Below are 24,829 nucleotides of genomic sequence, written 5' to 3'. Positions count from 1 at the left end.
CAGAAATTAACTTCTTTAACCAATGATACCATAATCAGGTGAAGCACTTTCAATCTATTATTTCTTCTTATAAAACCCCATATGATGGGCTTTGCTTTTCAATAGTATTAAATATTCATCTTGATTATAAAACTAAAAGAAAATACACATGAATTTTTACCTGACATTGTGATAGGAAAAAGCTTCATACGTATAAAGGCAATGAAAAAATCCATAAAGGAAAAAATAGACAAATGTGACAGACACAAAAACCTTACAACTCTAGAACCATACACAAAGTAATGAACATCAAACAGTACACTAAACTATACACAAACATTAATCCAAAATGGGTCATAAGACTAAATGTAAAAACAAAAACTAAAACTTATAGAAGAAAACATAGGAGAAAAATCTTTGTAAGAAAAAAGGATTTCTTATATAGGATACAAAAAGCCTGAGTCACAAAAGAAAAAAAAAAGACAAACTAGATTTACCAAAAATTTTGAACTTCTGCTATTTGAAAGTTACTGTTAAGAAAATGAAAAGATGAGCTACAGACTGGGAAAAAATCACTTATAAAACATATGTCTGATAAATGACTGGTGTCCAAAACAAACTTAAAAACTTGCACCTAATTATAAGAAAACAACCTAATAAATAACATGGGCAAGAGATTTGAATACACAGGCCACCAAAGAAGATACACAGATGGCAAATAAGCACAAAAAAAAAAAATGTCCAACATCATTAGCAGCTAGGGAAATACAAATTAAAGCTTTGATGACATACGACCACACACCTATTAGAATGGCTAAAATAAAAAATATTGCAAATGTCAAGGGATGGCAAGGTTGTGGAGTAACTGGACTACTTACACATTCCTGCTGGGAATGTAAAATGGTACAATCACTTTGGGAAAGAGTTTGGTGGTTACTTATAATGTTAAAATATACTCACTATATGACTCAGCAAAGATATTTCCCCAAGAGAAATAAAAACATATATATCTACATAAGAAACTGTACACAAATATTTATAGCAACTTTATTTATAATTATCATCCAGGAAACAACCAGAAGTTCATCAACTGGTAAATTTATGAACAATGTAATACTACTTAGCAATAAAAAGAAATTAACTACTGATATATACAACATAGATGAATCACAAAAGTGTATGCTAACCGAACTCAAAAGGCATATATTGTGTGATTCCATTTAGATGACTTTCTAGAAAAAGGCAAAAGTATAGAGAAAGGAAAAAAATTCTGTGACTGCCAGAGACTGAGGATAAGGGAGAGGATTGACTCCAAAGGGCAAGAAGAAACTTTCTAGGTGGTGAGTATTCTCCGAAAATAATAGTGAAAGAATAAATACTCTATCCAAAAAAATCATAGATTATATTATGCATTATATAAAACAAAATCTAGTTGTCAGAGTAGAAATAAGAATATGAGAAAATACTCACATACATAAAGGGAAAAAGCAGAAAATAAGATTGACTACACAATATACACCACTTTTGTAACTACATCTATATAATACACAGGACATAAACTAAAATGCTGATTTGTTATAGCTAGGTGAGTCTATCTGTATTTTTCATACATTCTATAATAAACATATTAAAATTACAGTAGCTTTTTGAAAGTTATTTTTTAACACATTGTCCTCACCAAGTAAATTATACATGGTAAAGTATCTTTCTAAGTCAGCTTTTGGTATATTTAAAAATTGAATCTGGTAATTGACAAATTGCACTTTCAAAACATCTAAATTGGTAGATACAAACTTCATGATAAAAACCCAGTTTTCTTTGGAGTTGTAACAAAAAGTGGCAGTTTTAAAAGCAATAATTGAGATAACCTACTGCACTACTTGAAGTTGTCTTGTTTTTGTTTTTTGTTTTTGTTTTGAGATGGAGTCTCGCTCTGTCACCCAGGCTAGAGTGCAGCGGCACGATCTCTGCTCACCGCAACCTCCGCCTCCTGGATCCAAGCTCAGCCTCAGCCTCCTGAGTAGCTGGGATTACAGGCATGTGACACCATGCCTGGCTAATTTTTGTATTTTTAGTAGAGACAGGGTTTCACCATGTTGTTCAGGCTGGTCTCAAACTCCTGACCTCGTGATCCACTAGCCTCGGCCTCCCAAAGTCCTGGGATTATAGGCGTGAGCCACTGCGCTCGCCTACTTGAAGTTTTATAGTAAAATAAGTGTTTCTCAAACTGTATGGTGTAGTTACCTGGAGGAAATTCAGAATTAGGATGTCTGTGCAATCACACTAGGAAAAACAGCATTTAAATTCAGGAATTTTAAGCAAATTGAGGGCAAGAATCATATTTTTCAATTATTTTTTCAGTTCTAGAAGCTGGCCCAGAGCTGAGCACATAGTAGGAAGCCCACAAATGTTTCATTTTAAAAGTTAATATAAGATCAAACAGCAACATCCAGTAAATCTAGGCTTAAAAAATGGTTTTTTTAATTTCAAACTAAAATCTGCCATTTCCAATAATATAGACTATTGTTTTTTAGAAATGCTAAACATTTACTTGAAATCCTGAGTCCATGATGAAGTTTGAAGGTCTAACACTGCTTTCATCGCAGGGACCAACAATTAAAGGGAAGATTATCTTTCGTTGATAGAATCAAGTTTATACAGTTTATGCATCCTCTATTTTCCTCCTGCTTCTCTCCACATGGCCAGATTTATTTGGAATGGTAGTGGGGTCTGAGTCAATGAGGTAATGGAACAAAACTTTTAAAAAGTTCTAAGAAAATATTTAACACTATTTACTCCAGCAGTCTCTCCCCGCCACACGCACACCCAATTAGGACTTGATATTCTCACTTTAAGAATCTGTAATATAAATGAAGGCAAGAACCTTAATCGTTTGGCTCACCATACTATTATGCCAGACCCCCAAAATATTAGCTCAACAAATAGATTAACCATACAAAATTTTTAGTTTGAAGGAAAAAGAAACAAAGAAATAAGAACTATTTGCCATATTTTCATCAATTAGTAGTTAATAAGCATCTCCTACTAAAGACCATAAACTAAGCAGTTCTGTAGTAGGCTGGATTCAAATTAAGGAAATTTAATTTTTATTTTAAACGACTGCTAGGATCATCTTTCTTAGGAGGTCCTTTACAAACCTCCTGAACCAAAATAATTTATATTTATTTATTTTACTCAAATGGGTATAGCAGCAAATACTTTCCCAGTTTGGGACTGATGATGTTTTAAAAATTAATAAAAATTAAAATGAAAGTACATGGCATTTGTAAAAGGGTAATAAAATAACTCCAGTCAATTGGCTAGTTCTATACTAGTAGATTTCTTTAAACGGTAATGAAATCATTGCTTTAAAAAAATCCATCATTATTAAAATAAAAAAAAAGTTGCCTCAGCCTCCACCAAAATTAGATTTGTAAGTTGCTGGTCATTCCTATAATTAAATCTGTGTCACAAATTTGCAAGAAAAATGATCACTGTGACTAATGCATTTACTTGCCACACAAGTCCTGCCAGACAGCATAGAACATTATGCTGCTAAAATAGAATAGGTACAGATTCTATACGTTTTTATTAAGTAACAAAGACCATTTTTTATTTACAATGATTGTACTTCAGATAAGAGTTTGTTTTAAAAACAAACCCACATGCAGCTATCACCGGGTCTTCCTGACTGGAGCATTATGGCATATTTTTAACTCTGCAAATATGTTTGTCACTTTGGCACACATACCACTGTTTTTCTAGAGAGGTGTTATGTAAAAAATGATCTAGTGAAAGAAACGCAAACATGTTTAGGTTGCCAGAGTCCCTGATTCTAGGAGTTTCTTCATTTGACTTCTCCAAATAATTTTAATTCATTTATTTGATGGCGTGATTGAGAAGTGACCTCAGAGAACGGTGTTTCCCAAAGTGTAAATGAAAACAAGATAACTCAAAGGACACGTGCACAGAGAATTAGTAATGCAACTTACTGTATTTCAACTCTCAATCCTTTGGATTGCAGAAGGAGAAAGTGCTTTGTTTGGTGCTGGTGCTAATTTCACCTTTTATCAAAAGAAGGGCAGGCATCAGATACAGAGCCTTGAATAGCAGCAGAGGTTAGCTACAAATTAATAGTAGCTTTTTTTTCCATTGACTTAATTTCAGTTACCTTCTATTCACGACAAGATAGTTCTTTATTTATAGTGTTGATGTAAAGTTTTGGCTTGAAATAAATTTAAATTGAAAATGTGAGTCTTATTTAACAAACAGTATGCTGACATGGCAAAAGCTATAATGATGCCTGAATGCTGGAAAGCACTGCATTGAAGACAGTCTTCATTCCTGTCTTCTCTCTTTCTTAAATATTTTATTATTATTTTTCCCATATTTATGTTTTGTGTATTTGCTTCAGTATCTTGAAAAATGCCTTGAATCTAATGGACTCTGAATATATCTTTGCTGATTTTCTATCCCATTTTCCTATATTGTGCTACCTGCTAATTGAACCAATGGTATTTTTAAAACAAAAGTAGTCTGATCTCAGCAATCCAGCTCTTATGATGTTCACTTCCTCAAACAGGTGATGATCAAATGAAATGCATAGCATGATGATGGGTTGCATTGTGCAACGGTAGAAACCAACTTCCATTCATCTGAACACAGTTATTAATTTTAACACCCAGGATGGGCCATTTAAACTGTTGGTTTTATCCAGTTCTTCCCATTAAAAGATGAACTTGAAACAGCATCTATAAGATGGTACTGATACTGCTTAAATATTAAGTCGTATGTTCTGGCATTTAAGTTTAATGAAAATAAAAACTTTTTTATAAACAAGCCATGAACTTTTGAGGTAAAACTAAGATTCCAAGTGAACAATTTGGGTTGATTAAGATTTTAAGAAAATTAAGCACATGCACACACACACAAATTCAGCATAGTCTTCAATACTTTACAAAATAAGAGACCCCATAAACCATAAACTAAATACATCCTAGACTTAGGTGAAAGCAAACCAAATTAACAACTGAATCTTATCTAGTACCACCTTTAAGCCTCTGTTTAACATTTGAGATTCTTGATCTAATTTTTAAAAAGCATTGTTCCACAGCAATCAATGAGTAACAAAGATAATGGTGTTTCCTCTTTAACCATTCTAAATATTTCAGAAATTCTTACATTTATGTTACCGTGAATTTCTCTAATGTTTTATAGCATAGTTGGAAACTCGATTTGGCATGATCATCTTTGTCATTCACTAGGGTTCCCTTTTAAGATCAGGAGTCACCAAAAACAATAAAATAGGCGTGTATCATTGTACAGGAAAGGAAAAATTACAAGAAGGTGATAAACACACAAGTTATTATTATTAAAACATGGCATTCGTGTTTGGGATTTCTTTTCTTTCAGCAGCTATAATAACATCAGTTAACTATTCAAATTTTTCTACAAAGCAGGGTTGTAACGGGGAACCAGCCAAAGCAGAGGGAAGACAGAACAATTGGGTAAGGGAAGAAAAATATAAACTGGCTAGTTTTTCACCCCAAGGCAAAGAGTTCCTTTTAACCTTTGATCTGGCATGAAAAGAAAATTGTTCATCTTAGAATAGCTTCTGCTAGTTCCAGCAACGTGTATTTTAAAAGAGAAGAATTATGTGAAAGAAACCCATTTCTTGACACTTTAAATGAAGAGATTTAGAAAGTAATCAGTGACTCGTATAGATCTTTTTTAGACTAGATGTTTTGAATTTACAAGGATTTAACTTTCTGACTCTTTGATGATGTTTCTGAAATTCTTATTAGTACATCTATGTTGCCATGAATTGTTCTAATGTTTATAACATCATTATTAAAAACTCAGTTTGGCATGATCAGCTTGTCACTCATTAGTGTTTCCCTTTAAGATTAGAAGTTACCAAAAATAATAAAATAGGCTGAGGAGTCTAAAAATAGCAAAGTTCTAAACGTTCCTTTTACACTTTAACCTATCATTTTTAGAGACATGGAAACACTGAATTCAGCCTCCAAATCAAAAATGCTAAGTTCTAACAAATCAAATGATCTCAATTTAGTTTGGGGAATTTGTTTTCAACACAATTGAATCTTTTGAAATTAAAGAAAAAAAATTTCAATTAGAATTTTCCCAAAAGATGTCAGTATCTATTTTTAAAAAACCAACGCCTTCTGATGAGGAGCAACATGTGAGTTGCCTGAACTTGAAGTACAAATACATACATGTATATACATAAATTTTAATAGCATTTTAGTTATTCAGGGTGCTTTACTATCAAATTTTATTAAAATCTCATTAAGAGAGAAATCTCAAATCACTTACTATGTTCCACAATTATTATAAACTGAACGATTTAAATGAGAGGAGGAGATAATGACATTAACTTCTTAACTTAAAGCAATCCTCCATGGCATGATTTTAAAATATTTTCTTAGTCTCAAATTTATGTAAATTGAATTCACCTATCATTAGTTATTACCCACCTAGTTACATTAAAAACAATAACAAAAACAACAAAAAGAGCTTTCTATAATAATTAGTTCCTAAAAACACTGTTCAAATTAGACCTGGGACATTATTAAACTAGCTATAAATATGTACAGTATTTTATTTAGTATACCCAGATGCCTGAAAATCAACAAAAATGCCCTCAGAGTTCTTTCTTCAAATATTCTTCTAATAAAAGCCTTTCATTCAGAGATTTAAGGTAATCTGAAATAAATACCCTTTTCAGATTCTATTATGTTTGTACCACAGGAATGGTCACTCATAATCAGAGAATAATCAATGGATCAGGGTATTTTAGATCTTGCAGGGCTCAGTCAGAGATAACCAATTTCCTTATTTCATGGATATCCATAGTCACACACACATAAAAATTCATGGCAGAGCTTGGACAAAAACCTAGATCTAACATTTAGCTCAAAGTTATTTCTTATCATATCATATAAACATTTTATATAATTTATCCCACAAGTCCACAGTTTAGACACTATCATTGCCTCATTTTATATATAGGGAAGCTTACATAGTTAGGCTAGTAGTCAGTCAAGTAAGAATTTAAACCCATTCTGGCTCCAGAAACCATACCACTACTCATAATCCTAAATTTTAAGAACAGGTGGATATTTTCCATTTATAGAGAAAATTCCCAAATAGCTGTAACAAATACCATCCTTTAAGAATAATAAAATAAAAATATAAAGTTTACAATTTGGAATTTCACTCCTGTAAAATAAATCTTCTTCCTAATCCCAACTCAAGCACCAATTTCTCCCTGAAGCCTTCTCATGTCATTTAACTGAGATGAACGTCTTTCTTCAAACCTTTAATAATTGTTGTACATTGTTCATATGTAGAATGTACTAGCTGTCTCAATATCTATTTTCCTCTTCTTTCTTAGTAACAGAAATCTAATTTTCAGCTCTCAGTAAATTGCCATATTTCCCAACTTCAGTGGCTAGAAGTGATCATGTGACTGAGTTCTACAAAAGGAAGTGCTAGTATTGTGGTGGAATTCCAGGAATGCTGTTCAAAGAAAGAAGACTCAGGTTTCAGGGAGCTCTTTCTTCTTTTTCCTTTTTCTTTTTTTTTCTTTTTTTTTTTTTTTTTTGAGACGGAGTCTTGCTCTTTAGCCCAGGCTGGAGTAGGGAGCTCTTTTTTCTATTCTCACTACTTTACCTTGCTATCCAGACGTTCTGGCTGGGGCTCCAGCAGCTATCTTGGATCATGAGGCAGCCTTGAGGAAGAAAACTGCATTCTGCAGATGGTGGAGGACAGAAATAGGAGTCTTGGCCCATGATGAGACCATGAAGCCACTATACCATACTTGGACAGCTCCCTCCAAATGGAAAAATTTATTATTATGGAAAAATAAATCTTAATCTCATGTAAGTCACTTTTATTATTATTCTTTCTGTTAAGCCAAACCTAATTCTAACTGATACAGTTCACACATGTTTCATAATCCTAGGTTGTTGTAACTATGGTGAAGAGAGGAAAAAAAGATATAGAATTATTTCTCTTACAACACTGGAGCAAAACATACCTAATCATAATTTTCACTCTCGAACTCTCTCTGGTAATTTTCAACTTTGTGAAAGAAAAAGCAGGGGAAGGAACGGGAATAAAAAAAGTAAAACAACACTTCTGCCTTTCTGCCATTGCTCATGCCATTTCCTCTCCTCTCCTTTACCAGTTAATTCCTACCCATACCTCAAGGCTCAGCTCAGAGCAATCACTTCTGTCAGATCTGTGAATTTAGAGTGCATATTGTCTGTGCCATTTATTTGACAATCATATATCTCTAGTAACATCTTTCATATGGCTTGTTAACTTTTACATTGCATTTCTTTTTCTACATGTCATCTCCACAACCTAGTGGGACCCACCTTATATTTCTTTGCATTCTTCACAGACACTAGAAAACTACCTCTGTGTAGCAGGAAATCAATAAATACCTTTGATCGATTAACTGAATTAGGGTAAGAAAAAAAAGTGAAGAAAAGAAAAAGAGCAAAAGACTAAGAAGTGAGAATACACAGATTCTTAGGAGTGAAAGAGCATAATACAAATCCCAAAGAACCACAAGCACAAGTTGTACTTCATTAGACCTTACCAAACAAGTGGGCCTGGTAAAACAAATATGATACGTTCATATAGTCAGTGCATGTCTCACACTATACTTAGTAAGCTTGTTCTCTAACAAAGGAATCGTGTATTTTGTTTCAGTCACTCAGACAAAATTGTGTCAACTTTATTTTCTCAAAGTCTAGACATCTGAAAGACTAAGAGATCCAACTTAAGAAGCTATGTTTTGATAGTGGAGGTGTATGGTACCAAATCATGTACCAAAATTGGCTTCCAGAAAGTTCATATTTTACAGATATTATTCTATTAAACAATTGTGATAACATATAGAATAATACTTGGACACATGAAATAATGACTTAAAATATTACTGAGTCTAAACTAAGCAATCCAAAAGATTATTTTTTAAAACAGACTTTATTGTCTAAAACCCAGAAATAAGACAGCATCGCAAAAAACATTACTGGCTCTATAAAAATAAGATATAGGCTATGCATATTTTTTGCAGATGCTACATCATTAAAAACTCTGTAAGGCTATGTGACACTAAAAGCTGTGTAGCACTATGTAGAATTAACACTATGTAACAACATGTTTAAAAGTTTTAACTACATTTAAATACAAACAATAATAATTAACACAGCATTTTAAACAGAGGTAATTGATATTTTACCTAGACTCATGAACTAGTTTATACATCACTTAGTTTACTCTCAATTATTTGTAAATCACTGTACTACATACCTGCTAATGAGTTATGCCCCCCCAAAATATAATATTCTAATTTACTTCAGGAATTTAACAAAGTTTTAAGGCACAAAAATTTTAAATTAACAGAAAACTTAGTTTCTCAATCTTTCATAACACAAATCAAGTCTCTGTTACATCATTTATTTTAAAATAATGATTAAAAACGCTAAAACAACATCCTTATATTGGTTCTACTTATGAAAGCTGAACTACTTTTGAATCTTTATATATACATATTGATACAACATTTACTTGCAAATTACTCATTAGTCATATCTTCCTTTCAAATTTTCTTTCACATAGATTTCTCAGAAGCATCCAAGCCAGTAGTTTCTTTGACAGTGAAATGTACAAAATAAATGGCATGTCAACAAGTAAATTAGCATTCCCTTTCTGACCAGCTGGGTCATGTTTCCTTTTCAAAATCCTTAGTCCCATGACACAAAATAATAATAATCTAAAAGACCTCATTAAATGATCAATATATTGACATAACCTCTATAAGGAGACACATAGTGTTTTAATTGATTGCTTGAATTCTTTAAATGGAATATTAAAACCTAAGCCTCCGAAATATATTGTAAGAGAACATTTGATTTATTTATTAACTAATTTTCTTCAGGGTATGGATACTGGCACATGAAAAGATTCAACAACTTTTATATTTAACCAAAAAGTAAAAGAAATCCAGCTTTCACTAAATCTTTCATATAAACAGTATCACAGCAAAAGTTGTAATAGACAAGTTAAACCATGTTTACTTACCAAAAAACTTCCAAAGGCTGAATTAAATATTGCAGCTGCCTATAAAGAAAATAAATAGGGGGAAAAAAACTCATTGAAAGTAAACAGGAATAATAAAGACAAAGATTATCATTCTCCCTTCCCCCACTATTCAAAACCTTAAAACATTGACTCTATAAACCAAAGTTAGTCATTGCTTCCAAAATTGCCAGTGGCCTGTAGTTCACTGAGACAGATGAGCTACAGCTTAGGAATTCATAAATAATGGTTCTCAAAAGCAGGCAGAAAACACTTGTCATGCCATGAACCTACATGACAGTACCAAAAGAATCACTGACAATGCTAAATTGAGACCACGTTGTTATTGATTTTCCTACTAAATTTAAAACAATCAGAGGTTGATTTATTCGTTAAAAAATGTATATTACTAGGAGAAGGAAAAACAGAAATATAAGACAAACATTAATTGCTCCCTGTCAGTGGCACAGTCTTAGGAGCTACAATCACAAGGTAAGATCTGTTTCTATACATCACACATTAGAAATATGAATAATGCTGTTAAGACTAGGAAAGTTACTGCCGTACCATTAATTCTAAGGTAAAGAAAAGAAAGAAAAACTCCAAATTGGTGTTCAAAATTCAAAGAAGAAACATTTGACTTTCTGCTTACCTAAATATCCACGGAATACATAGTAGATGTAATATAGCTCTTAATTTTAATGTAATCACTATATTCAGTGAAGCTATGCCAGAGTCCTGCAAGCTTCTCACATTACCCAAAAGGAAAAAACTTGTATAACATCCAATTTGATAAAAAGAAAATAAGACAGAAAAAATAATAAAAGGGGTAGAGAGAACCTATTTACATCTCCTGCACATCCAGAGCAGAATTAAATTAATCATCATGGACATTAGCAGCCACACTGTAGTAAAAAGAGGATATCAGTTTTGTAAGTTTGAATAAAGTCCAAAGCCAGGCTAAGAGCTGTAGCTGAAAATGCCTTCTGCTCCAGAAGAGGATGCAATGAGAGTGAATGGGTAATGAGATCCTTGGCTCCAGAGAGCTTAGCTCTCCTATTCCAGTTCATAATTAATTCAAAGCTTTGATAATTTCATTAGATTTCTCCTTTGCTGGCCCTATCAATAAAAGATGGCACTGGACCACAGCTCCTCTGTGGCATAAACACAGGCACAGGCACAGACCAGGGAAACCTTTGCTTCCTGACAGGGACAATGGCATATGGCGTTCTGTGTTGTACAGGGAGCAGTGAAAAAAAGAAAATCAGCTAAATAAAACATTACAGATGACAATTGTAAACTATAGCAATATATTTAACACATCTTCCTGGAATTCCATTATGGATGATTCCAGGAAAAAGTTTTATGTCTGGGGAAAAATAAGTAAAAGGGTATAAATAAATGAGTTGTGGTAACACCAACAGGGAACACTGGCCCTCCTTCCTACAAAATACGTACCTTTCTCACAAACAACTTTTATATTTAGATCTTATTTTGTGCTTAAAAACGGAATTACTTCTTTTTAATAAAGGAAGGAGGTCTTCCCCCTTTGAGGCTCTCTCTTCTGAATTCCTTTATTTCTAGTCCCTTTCACTAAGCTTTTACTCAATAACTAGCGGTTTTGTCTAGCATTTGAGGAAACAAAGAATCATTCAAGGAAAAAAGACTCAGAAGTCAAAGTAAAATAACCATATATGACAAATAATATCATACTCATAAATAACTCATAAATACTCATAACTATACGAGTATATAACAACTACTACTCATAAGATCAAATCACCATATTCCTACCCTCTCTTGTTCTCTTCTTTAACACAAATGCAAGAAATACATTTTATATGAATTGGCCTATGTTCCTGCCTCTTATAAAATGACAGTGATGGGATATCTTAGGTACCCAAAGATGCTGCAGGTCAACTCATTCTTAGTTGTTTTCCAACAGTGGTGATGGATTTGAACTCAGTTGACTATACTGTCCTCCTGTGCAGTGAGTGCCGTCAATCTTTTGTGAAATGATTGATTAAGGTTCTGGGTACTCTGAAGACCATGTGAAATCAGACACTGAAACCAAGGATCTTGTGCTCAACAGCAACCGATAATTAAGGTAATAGTTGGCTCAATTCTGTGGTTGCAGTCTATGAAACAACCATGATTTCCAGAGTTTCAACAAGTAATAATAAATATTTAGAGTATTTTATTGATATATAAAAGACATGCATGTATTTCGACTTAGGGAGGAATTCCCAGCTCCTTGGCATGGCGTCCAAGGCCCTCCATGAACAGGTTTCTATCCATCTCATTCCCTGCCTCAAATTTTACATTGTGACAACAATGAACTACTTGCAATTTCCCAAACTCATCATGCCATTTCTTACTTCCTTGCTCCGTGGCCTAAAATACCCTTCCCCCTCTTCTACCTAGGTAATTCTATTTTATTTTAATAACACAGCTTGGTCATCATCCTTCTGAGATGGGAGAGCTCCCTTGATCCATTATGGGACTGGCGAAGGGAGTAGCTCATTTACTCGGCCGCCATGCTCAATCCCTTACAGGAGTGAGCACACAAGCAAATGGGTGTGGGAACAGGCACAAAGGAACACTGGAACTGGCCAGTTGCTCCTCTCTGGCAGGAGCAGGGTGAGTTTGTGCTGCCCCGCAGCAGTGTCCAAGTGTGTTAAAATGCTCTTTTAGCTCTGCCATCCAGGAGGGGGTGTCTGTGATCCTCGGAGCCCCAGAAGACGTGTGTTACAATCAGTGCTCTTTTAGCATTTGCCATCCATGGATGGCTAGGTATTAACTAGCTCAGTGGAGGGTCAGGTGACAGCCTTTTACACTCTGCCCTCTTGGTACCCGAGTTCTTGTCAGGTGTCCAGGAAAAATCAGGTCGCACAAACAAATCAAAAGCTAGTTAATGTGGAGGACTTTGTTGAGCAGTGGAAGTAGCTCTCAGAGGGAAAGGGAGCTGGAAGCGGGGGTGCAGTGGGACGATAATCTTTCCCTGGAGTCTGGCCATTCCTAATCGAACTCCTCTCTGACCGTAGTCTCTGATGTACAGCTGCTTCTCCTCTGGATGTTCGGAGCTTCTCTCTTTCTTCTGTGTGTGTGCACGCACATGTGCGCACACGTGCCCTGAGTCTGGGGTTTGCAGTTCTCATGGGCACAAGGGGTGGGGCAGGACAAAAGGCAACATTCAGGTGGGAAAATAAGAATAGTTCTTACTTTGGGCCATGGGTCCAGACTTGAGGGTGGAGGTCTTGCCAGGAACCCCATCCTCTTCTACCCAGTATTTCTCTGCCTCCTGGCCCTATTACTTCCAAGAGGCTTTCAATGACCTTCCCCCGACACACACACACACAACTTAGCATACACACATATCTACACTTACAGATGGACTGAGTATCCCCACACCTGCTGGCAGAACATCCTGAGCCTATCTCTGCCACGGGACTTGTTCCACTGTATTGAAATGACTGGCTGGGTATGGTGACTCATGCCTGTAATCCCAGCACTTTGGGAGGCCACGGTGTGCAGATCACTTGAGGTCAGGAGTTTGAGATCAGCCTGGCCAACGTGGTGAAACCCTGTCTCTCCTAAAAATACAAAAATTAGCCAGACATGGTGGCAGATGCCTGTAATCCCCGTGACTTGGGAGGCTGAAGCAGGAGAATTGCTTGAACCCAGGAGGTGGAGGTTGCAGTGAGTCGAGATTATACCACTGCTTTCCAGCCGGATGATGGAGCAAGACCCTATCTCAGAAAAAATGAAACGACCTACTTACATGTCTCTCTCCCCTGGTCATGTAAGGAAGGAGTTTAATGAAACTCATCCCAAGCACCCACTTGTTTATTACTCCTACTCACACCTTGACTCTGAAGTTGCCAGAAGTAGAAAGGGTGAGAAGGTCTATCTATCTATCTATCTATCTATCTATCTATCTATAGTGAAACAGATCAGGCCCTTGTGTCCACTGGTACTATTTTAAAATTTTTATCATGTGTATAGATTCATTAATTAAAAAATATGAATTGCTGACACAAGTACGATTTCCTGAAATGTCCAAAGTCTTCATCTCCTACTGAGTTATTTTATGTGTTTGGCAGAATCCAAGGCACAGAAGACTGGATCAGACATCTGGTACTATAGCTAACCTATGACAGTAACAGGAGATCTAGACTTCAGACTCCCATCCATCCCATCCAATACAATAATTTCCTTCACATCGTTTTCAAAACAGTATCTTGTTTTACTTCTCTTAAAATGCTTGAACCTTCCTATTGTGATATAGTTATATAAAATATGTTTAATATAAATATTGTTTTCCGAGATCAGATGAGATTGGGCAAGTTCAGAGTAGTATGACTGTAGACCACAAATGACCAAAAATTAGCCACCATGCCTAGCTAGAATTTTTTAATTTTTTTGTAGAGACAGGGTTTCCTTATGTTGCCCAGGCTGGTCTTGAACTCCTGGACTCAAGCGATCCTCCCATCTCAGCCTCCTAAAGTATTGAGATTACAGGTGTGAGTCACCATACCCAGCTTGATTTTAAAATATAGCAGTTCTTTGGTTATTATCTCCTTTGTTAGAAAATATTTCAAAACCCATTCCGCCTCTAGAATTCTCCATTACAACAAGAATTTGTCTAATTCATTGAAAGAAATGAGTGAATGAACAAATACCTCTTGTGCTAACTGAATGTCCTACACAGTAATGTTTTTATTATTAACTCATAAAATCCCATTAGCAAAATGTATACCTTGGAGTAATCACATTTGGTAGATAATCAGATCAGCCCTAGCTAAAAAAAAAAAAAAAAAAAGTTCATATTGAGAGTTTTTTTTAATATTGACTAGATTGACTTCCTTTATATTACACATTTGTAGATAATATATTGCTTTTGGTATCAACCCAATTTTACCCAATATAAGATATTTTACTAATGTTCCATTATATATTATACAGCATGTCTTTATTAAATTATTTTGGAAAATTAAGCAAGTTCAATAATGAATTAATTACATCATAAACTACTTGGAATTATTTAAAACAAAGGTAAATTTCTTAAAAAAAAAAAAAAAAAACCCTAAGAAAATGAGGAAAAAGAGTTCTCTCATAAAAGCAAGCTCTTTCCTTGCTGAATGGCTCTAAACATTATGAAGTTCTACCTTAAGCCTACCGTAAGCCTGAAACCTATAACTTCCCATAACTGCCATGTACTGGACCATGCTCTGTGCTCTGGAGTTACATAAATATGTCTAGTCCCTTTTATAAGTGCATTTCAAATATATGTATACTGCTGGCTCCTACCCAAGTCTTCTCTTATGACATTATATCAAAAATATTCATAATGCTGGTCCAACACGCCTCTTTTTCCTTCCCTTATGAGGCTACTAAATAAACAAAATATAAAATCCATTATTTACATTGAGTATGAATAATTTATGGTAAGTTAATGTATTAAACTTCTAGCTTTTGCTTTTGAGTATCTGATTCTCAAAATACATAGAAATGTTCACCAAAATGTAAAAATGGGATATTTATGGTTATCTCAGAATTTCTAATGATGTTTCAAGCCTAGGAGAATACCCTTAGGAGAATACCAAACTTGGGAGAAGAATCCTGCTATTCAAAAGTAAGATACCAGACACATACCTCGGTACTTATAAAAAGACACCAAAAGTGGGTCAGGGACCACTTCACATGCAGGCTGTATAGGTGAAGACTAGAAATTCCAGAGGAGATTGATAAATGAAAATGTTTTCCTCCTTCTCTACAGGAGAAAGCTGCTCTGTTCACCACATCTCTCAAGTTGGAGTAAAGGGTGATATCTACAAACGAAGCAACTGTGATGGAACAAACAGCAAAGAAATTAGAATAGCGTTTCTGTTCCATGCTGGATGTTTAGTGACAGGACAAATTCCACACTGGGCCACCACAGGATCATCGGATACACCCTGTAAGAGTTCTTAGGAACATTCTCACCCAGTGCATTTCCCACTGTGAGGTGCGTAAGTGAACCAGAAATAAATACTTGCTTCCTGACTAGAAACAGCAAAGGTGAGGGGCTGCCTAGAACAGACCACAATGATAGGGCAAGGAGAGACAGTAAACAGTTGGACAAAGTATACTTCAATTCTGTGATGAGGCAAGGGCTTGCCAATTCCAAATGAGCCAAGAAGATGCCACATTGAACTTAATTCAGTTTGAGAGACCACTCCCAAGAAGAGACTCCACCAGCAAGAGGCTGAAGGAACAAGAGGAGCAGGGGTTGGAAGTATATTCTGAACAACCCTCTCCCCTGACCTGTCCAGTAAAAAGAGATAGCGTGTAGACCCCTGCTATGACAGAGGGCATTGAGGGCCACAGTATGACAGTATGAATAAACTAATACCCCATCCTGTTCTCTCTCATTCATTTCTCCTCTGAAGTGGTCGGAAGTAGAAAAGGTGAGAAACTTTAAAAAAATAAAAACACAAACCACAACAACAACAACAACAACAACAAAACAGTGAAACAGACCATGCCCTCTTCTCCAGGGGCCCTATTGTTAAATTCTTATCATGTTTATATATTCATTAATTAAAAGTATAACTTTCTATGTTTTAAAAACATAGGTTTGGCCTCACTTGGGAAAGAAAGGAATTTAAAGTTTTAAACTAGACTGCCCTGGGTTATTTAATAGCTAGAAATTAATCATAATTGCCAAAGATATGACTATTTTTGTAATCAAAAGTGACCAGAAAACCATGAGATCTGACAGAGATGTCATCAAAGGAAGGGTGGGAATGGCGAACAGAAATATGTGAGAAGTATTTCAGGTACATAATCCTTAAATTCACACCCTTCAATAAAAAGATTTTAATAACAACACAACATTCTAAAGATATAGCTGAGCTAAAACAAACAAAAAACAGGTACAGTTAGCCCTCTGTATCTGTGGGTTCTGCATCTGTGGATTCAACCACACAGATCAAAAACCCTATACTCAAAAAAGAAGAAAAAAGGTGGTTGTATCTACTGAATATGTATATACTTTTTTTCTTGTCGTTATTCCCTAAGCAATACAGTGTAACAACTTCTTACACAGCATTTACATCGTATATTAGGTATTTTACATAATCTAGAGATGACAAAGTATACAGGAAGATGTGCATTTATATATAAATGTCATTATATAAAAGGGACTTGAACATCTGTAGATTTTGGTGTTCCTGGAGGGTCCTAGAACCAATACCCCACAGATACCATGGGACAATTGCACTAAACTTATAGAAATTAGTCAAAGCCAGAGTAGTAAAGCATATGAGTTGATACTGCACTCATGCCCATGAAGACATAAGCAGCACAGGCTTTGGTCTGCAAAGGGTGGAGTACTGGAAACGAGACATCGGCATAAAGCAGAGTGGAAGTATAGAAGGACTGCCAGCACTGCGTAAAAGCAACTAGAAAACTCTACTTACAAATTTAAGAAAGTAGCATAAGGTCTGCATCAAAGGTGGGTGTAAGGATTGAATTTACACTACCTACATGACTCATGAATTTCAAACTAACAATTTATTTAAAGAAAGAAAAGACAAAACAGATGAAGGGGCAGTGGAACTCCCAAGCCCTTGAAAGAAGCAAACGTGAAACTTCTCTTTGGGGTCACTTCAATAACCCAGAACAGAGTGGATTACCAGATAAAACAACCTCCACTGAAGAAATGTTAACAATAAAAAATTTTAAACAATATGAGAAAGCTGTATGATAAGAGTATCATAAAAGCAGTGAGGAAAAGGGAAGCAACTGCGTTTTTTACAATATACTAAAGAAAAATATACCAGACAGATTAAAGATCTAGATGTGGAAGGCAAAACTTTAACACTTTTAGAAGAAAATATGAAACTCTCTTTATGCCCTCAGAAATAAAAACAGTTTTTTTAAGCAAGACAGAAAAAGTACATATAAAAAAGGAGAAGCTAAAATAGAAATCCTGAATAGACCAATAGCAAGTAACCAGATGGAATCACTAGTAGTCTCCCACCAAAAAAAAAAAAAAAAAAAAAAAAAAAAAAAAAAACAGGACCACACTTTTAAATAACTATTACCAATTCTTCTCAAACTACCTCAGAAAAACTGAAGAGGAAGGAATTCTTCCTAATTCATTCTATGAGGTCAACATTACCCTGATACCAAACCAGACAAGGGTACAACACAAAAAGAACACTACAGGCTAATATCCCTGATGAACACAGATGCAAAAATCCTCAACAACGTCCTAGCAAATGGAATCCAACAGCACATCAAAACAATAGTACACCATGATCAAGTGGGATTTATCCTAGGGATGCAAGGATGGTTCAACACATGTAAATCAATACAGGTGGCACACCACATCAATAGAATGAGGGACAAAAACCACATGATTATCTCAATAGATGCAGAAAATGCATTTGATAAAATTCGACATCTCTTCATGATAAAAATTCTCAACAAATTAGGTATAGAAGTCACACACCTTAGACAGAAGTTACATACCTTAAAATAAGACAAAAGAAAAGCTAGGAGTTTCCATGCAACAAAGTTCTGGCCAATGAGATAAAAAGTGATATATGCTTGACGGTGGAGGCTTAGGGAGGGAGGTTAGTTTCTGGTACTGCCGCTTCTTCCTGCCGAGAGCAGTGAAAGCTATCTTGCATCCATAAGAGCACTGGAGAGATAGCCACTCTAATGTCACTGAGCCGCAGAATAAATGCCAGCAGGCTCTGCCTCCAGGCATCTTGGTATATGAGAAAAATAAGTCCTTCCTTGCTAAAGCCACTTTTAGTCTAATTTTCTGGTACTTGAAGCCTGACACTACCATATTTCTAAACAAGGGAAAAATAATAAAGGACTACCCCGGCAGGTCAGACAAATAAAAAACTATTTCCTCTAAAATATGAGCTTGAGTAGGCACATTAAATCTTATTTAGTATAATCTCTTGTTCCCATTGCATATGACATCACTGAAAATAAGGAAGAGAAAACTGACTATTGGTCACAATTGTTGGAGGTCAAAGCTAAATTGCCTCACCCTAGAAAATTCCTCAACTGTGTGAATTTATATCCCATCAGGCTTTGATTCACAGGAAGGAGAAACAACCTTAATATTTATTTTCTCCCTAAGCATAGATTCAGTTTTAAAAACACATAAAGACGAAAACATTAAAGACTGAATTCCAATACTTAGTATTCAATTAAATATGGAAACACAAAACATTTTAATTCTATTTGCAAGGTACTTTCTAAAGTGCTATAAAAAGTCAAAAACATTAAGAAATATTTATTGTTTCTTTCAAAGCCAGTGATGATTGACTTTCTCTTATGCAACTAGTTACTAGTTTTAATACTGACTACTTAATTACCACTATTTTCACTGAATAGACCTCACTACAATAAAAATTTGAATTCTACATTTCTATGTCATATTTAAGTATTACTATACCATACCACAGAAAAGTAAACATATACAGGATATCAATTAAAATGTGAGTTTATACACTACGCTCAGACACTTTTAATCTGATACCATTTTTATGTATATCATTGTATTTTTTAAGTACCATTACTTAAATTACTGAATATTACTTAAACCATTACTGAATATTTTCTCTCAACAAAGAAAGTTAAATGAAGACAGTACTGCTACAAGACATTCACCAATTTAAAGAAAGATTAATTTTAATTCTTTGTTTTAAAGTATTACAGAAATTAACAGAAGTATATATATACAAATATATACACACACTTCTGAGGTATGTATACTATATATAGATATAGATATATATAATGTGTGTGTATATATACAAATATACAATCTTCAAGTTAAGAGTGAATGTTTGACATGAGGAGCAAGCTACATTTCTTGCCTATTTCTACAGGTCCATTGCTTGACATCAGTGGAAAAAAGTACTTAATATCTTAAATCTTGAGGTGAATACGGGGTTGCTATCCTTGTTTATAACTATTCATCTCAACTCAGGCAAGGAAAAAGTACATTCAAGTTACTGTTTTCTGGGTGCTAAATTGAATCAGGTGTCCTCTCCTCTTAAGAAAATTAAGTTGCTTTTGTGCAAGAGTGTTTTAATGAGAACAGAGCTGGCCGACAGTGATAAATGGGAATGACACCAGAGAGAGCACATAAGCAGGACAATATGTGCATGTTACAGTCTTACAGCCTATTTTTCACTGACTATTCTGAATGACTTTGCTGTTTCTTAAGGGGCCTATTAATCTCAAATTTAGTTATTGCACAACGTTTATTTGAACATATATTCTGTGGATGATGACAGTTAATAAAGGAAATCTTTCACAAGCTGTATTTTTACATATTGTTCCAACTACAGCTCCCAGTCATTTGATGGTATTGATGGAATAACCTACATTGTGCTGCGGCTTTTTTTAAAAAGGCACATATATTCAGATTCCTTTCTAAGCACATGGGGACTCTTAACCGTTAAAATGCATACAAAAAATTCTAGTACAAAACAGTAAAAGTAAAAGGACATGTTAACTGTTCAACAAAAATCATTTAATGTGCAAACTGACCCTTCTAAGACAAAATAGACACCTTTTAACACTTTTAAAGCCCTGGTACACAACATGCAATAGTTCGTGCATACAAATCTACATTTTCACAATATGCATGGAGCAAGAGAGGAAAGGCAAAATCAATTTTCTTGAGGTGCAAAAAGAATGAAGTAACACAGCTGCTTTGATTTCTCTTTGGTATGCTTTTTTTTAATGAAATGTCATGTACTTAAAATAGTGATGATTCTTATTTCTAGTAGAATACTTTTTAAGAGCTTAAAGGAATTGTTTCAACATTTTCCTAAAAACATAATTATCAGTTCAAATAAGCTCATCAATTCAGATTGTTGTTCTGGTTCTGGAAGAAATTTGGTACTTTAAGTGTTACTGGTTCCCAATAACAATACCTAATAATAGTAAGAAATATTTAATTCAAATATTTAATTCAAGGCAGATTTTAAACTCTGCCTCATAATTGAGGTGAAATTAAACTTAAACATTTTGACTGCATCCTCCTGAAATCTCAGTCTTCAAAGGTGTTCAATTTCTATAAAATCAGAATTTTTAAGTGGGAAGGGCCATTAAATACTATGACAATCCCTTTGGAAATCAAGAAACAGACAGACGGGCAAAGGATCTTTCCCAAGGTCATGCTGGACAGCAGTAAAGCCAGAAAAGAACTCATCTCCAGACATCTCTTGCACTCTCTCTATTACATCCACACTGTCTGTTTTATGTATTATTTTTAACAGACATTTGTAGATATATCATGGAAAAAGGGCACATGCTGAAACACTAATGGTTATGTTGGGGTAAATGGAATTATGAATATTTTTTCCTTTGTGCTTCTCCTAGAATTATGTTAAGAATTTTAGAGGCTCTCTCTTTAATCTTTAGGCAAACTTTGAACAATGCTGTGCACATATTAGATACTCTGTCTGACTAAAAATTGAATGAGTTGAGGATAATGCCAAAATGAAACTACTTAAAAGAAGACTAAACTACTTAGTCTTCTTTGCCATGCTAACACTGAATATTCATAGGAATAAACCATGTGTATAACCCAGAATACCAACACTTAAATTGAAAACACTATTTATTTATACTATTTATCTATTAATAACTTATTGATAAATATCTAAGATTTTTATTGTAAATCTCTAAGATTAAGCTGAATGAAACTTACTTAAAATGTTATATACTATTTGATATTATATCTTTTAAAAAAAAAACAATTTCTCAATATTCCTCAAGTTTAATTCTTAATCCTTTGGGTTTCCTATCTCTTCCAGAAAATAATAAAACAAATGCTTCTCTAATTATTCATTCCTTCAACCTAAATTTATTAAGCAAACACAAAAATAAATACCATAGAGTACCAACTCAGAGTCTAGGGCTAGAAGAGAGACATCATAATAACTACAATACAAGAAGATCAATGGTATCAAAGAGTTATGGTAGCATAGAAATTAACTTTAAAATGGGCTTTTCCAGTATCTCCTAGTGAAATACAACAAGCACTTTTCTGATCAATTAATGGGGGCTCTATTTAATACCAACATATGAACTAAGCCCTCAGCACACTGAGAGAGGAATTGGCCAAGAATTCCCCTAACGCTTTGTTTAGAAGTGCATCCACAAAACCTAAGTGACAGCAATGTCAAAGCATCTAATGTTTCTTACGAATTTTAGACTCTAGCTTTCTTAACTCTGTTATTTCTGCTCTTTTCCATCCATTAGGTCTGGGAATCTCAAAGCTTCTTAAGAGGGCAATGGATCAATCCCTCAGCAATAACTCTCTCATCAGCTTTTCATTAGCAATAAAATAGCTTTCCTACCATCTTCTGGGAAATAACTTACCATAGATTCACAGAACTGCAATGGACTTCTGCAGATCATCTCATCAAGGCACTTTTCCTCAAAAGGACTACACTGAAATCACAGATGGTGTCCACCTATCCTATTCTTTATGTCTTCAGGATCAAACACTGCACAATCTCCTTTACAGTTTTAGATTTTGAAATCTATATTGCAAATCATATTTTAACTAATAAGTTCCTTCCTCTCCTGACTTAACTTTTTACTGGAGTTTTTTTTTTTTTAATGTTAGGTCCCCTAAGAAAATTTTTAAAGGCTGTGTTTTTGCCATTACAAGTAGTATGCTAGTAACCGTTTAACAACTGGCTCTTAGGATAAAGGGAGAACACCAGTTTGTAATATGTGCTGATTTTCATGGTGTAAATACTCCCACCATGGCCAATTTCAAAGTGCAAATATAATGTCACTCAACACCAAGAAGGGAAGGATGGCATAATTCCAAAAGCACAAGAAATTAGAAAAAGAAGGGCAAATTAAATACAAAACAAGTATAGGAAAGAAATAATAAAGATATGAGGAGAAGTTAATGAAATAAAAAACAGAAAAACAGTAAAGAAAAATCACTGAAATCAAGAGGTGGGCCTTTGAAAAAGACAAATGAAATCAATACACCTCTAAAACAGGGATTGGTGAACTTTTAAAGAGTCACGGCTTTGTTTTAACCCAACTGGTCTAACACCAACTGTGTGTACTGGAATACAATTGTGGTGTTAACCACCTAGAATTAGCATCAAACTCCACAAGTTAAAAACTCAATCCCCCACAGGACTGCCCTTGCTTTAGACAGCAGCTGCACTTCAAGAGTCCACAGGCTACCCACACTTTTGACCAACTGGCTATAAATTCAGGGGTTCCAATGTCCCCCTTAGGTTCAATAATTCACTAGAATAACTCACAGAACTTACTCAAAGTGCCATACTTAACAATTACAGTTTAATTATAAGGGATACACATTGGGCAAGGTCTTGGAAGGAGTGCAGAGCTTCCATACTCTCTCAGAGAACATCAAGATGCTTACAAACGAAGAGGAAACACCGAGTTTTAATTGGTGTTTCATTAGGTAGGCATGATTGATTAAATCATTGATCACATGATTGAATTCAATCTCCAGCCCCCTCCTCTTCCTGGAGGTCAGGTAGCTGAAAGTTCCAACCTTCTAATCACATGCTTGGTCTTTCTGGTGGCCAGTTCCCATCCCAAAGCTATCTAGGACTCACCAAGAGTAACCTCATTAGCCTAACAAATATACTCCCATCACTCAGAAAATTCCAAAGGTTATTGAAGCTCTGCACCAAGAACTTAGGTCAAAGACTAGATATATTTTTAAATTATACAACAGGCACATTATAAGTATTTTAGGCTCTGTGGACCACATGGTAATAAATTCTCAACTCTGCTATTGTGGTGCAAAAGCAGCCATAGGCAATATATAAACTAGTAAGTGTGGTTGTGTTCCAATAAAACTTTATCTATGGATACTAAAATTTGATTTTTGTTTAATTTTCACATCTTGAAATTTTATTCTTCTTTTGACTTTTTTCTAACCATTAAAAAATGTAAAAACTATTCTTTCCTTTTATTTTAATTTTTGTGGGTACATAATAGGTGTATATATTTATGGGGTACATGAGATGTTTTGATACAAGCATGCAATGTGTAATAATCACATCACATAAAATGAGTATCCATCTCCTCAAGCCTCCATCCCTTGTGTTACAAACAACCCAATTATACTCCTTAGTTTTTTTAAATGTACAATTAAACTATTATTGACTATAGTCACCCTGTTGTGCTACCAAATACTCAGTCTTATTTATTCTTTCTTTTTGGACTCATTAACCATCCCCTCATCCCCCCAAAAAACATTCTTAACTCACATACCACACAAAAAACTTTCAGCAAGCCTGATTTGCCCTGCAAACCAGTTTGTTCATCCCTGCTCTTGGTAAAAAAAAAAAAAAAAAAAAAAAAAGAATACAGACATTTCTAACAATGGGAATGAAAGCGGGGACATCCTAAACTCCTTCAGATATTTAAAAGATGAGAATATTGTAGACAGCATTATGTTCCCAAATTTGAAAACTTAGACAAAATGAACAAATTCCTTGAAAGACACAAACTACCAAAACTCTCTTAAGAACAGATGACCTAAATTTTCTATTACATATCAAAGACATTAAATGTGTAGTTAAAAAACTTTCCCAAAATGAAATCTCCAGGACCAAATGACCGCACTGGTGAATTCTACCAAATATTTAAAGAAGAAATATTAATTCTATAAAAACTCACCAAGAGAAATACAACA

At 34.6% G+C, this 24,829-nt stretch overlaps 1 protein-coding gene across 7 annotated transcripts in view; it reads right to left on the bottom strand.

The window, feature by feature from the left end:
• The window catches only part of SLC10A7 (solute carrier family 10 member 7), a 263,082-nt gene that overhangs the window by 174,390 nt on the left and 63,863 nt on the right, over positions 1 to 24,829 (bottom strand). For 4 of the 7 annotated variants that reach the window (XM_003899245.5, XM_003899243.5, XM_021938838.1 and 1 more), the window contains exon 5: positions 10,099 to 10,137. The exons of the other annotated variants lie outside the window; for them this stretch is intronic. In XM_003899245.5, coding sequence (XP_003899294.1) covers positions 10,099 to 10,137 — 39 coding nt within the window. The remainder of the gene's footprint in view (positions 1 to 10,098; positions 10,138 to 24,829) is intronic. 7 annotated transcript variants of the gene reach the window in all.

This window comes from Papio anubis, chromosome 3, assembly GCF_008728515.1.
Source record: "Papio anubis isolate 15944 chromosome 3, Panubis1.0, whole genome shotgun sequence".
Classification (NCBI taxonomy): domain Eukaryota; kingdom Metazoa; phylum Chordata; class Mammalia; order Primates; family Cercopithecidae; genus Papio; species Papio anubis.
This window is presented reverse-complemented; position numbering and strand designations above follow the sequence as displayed.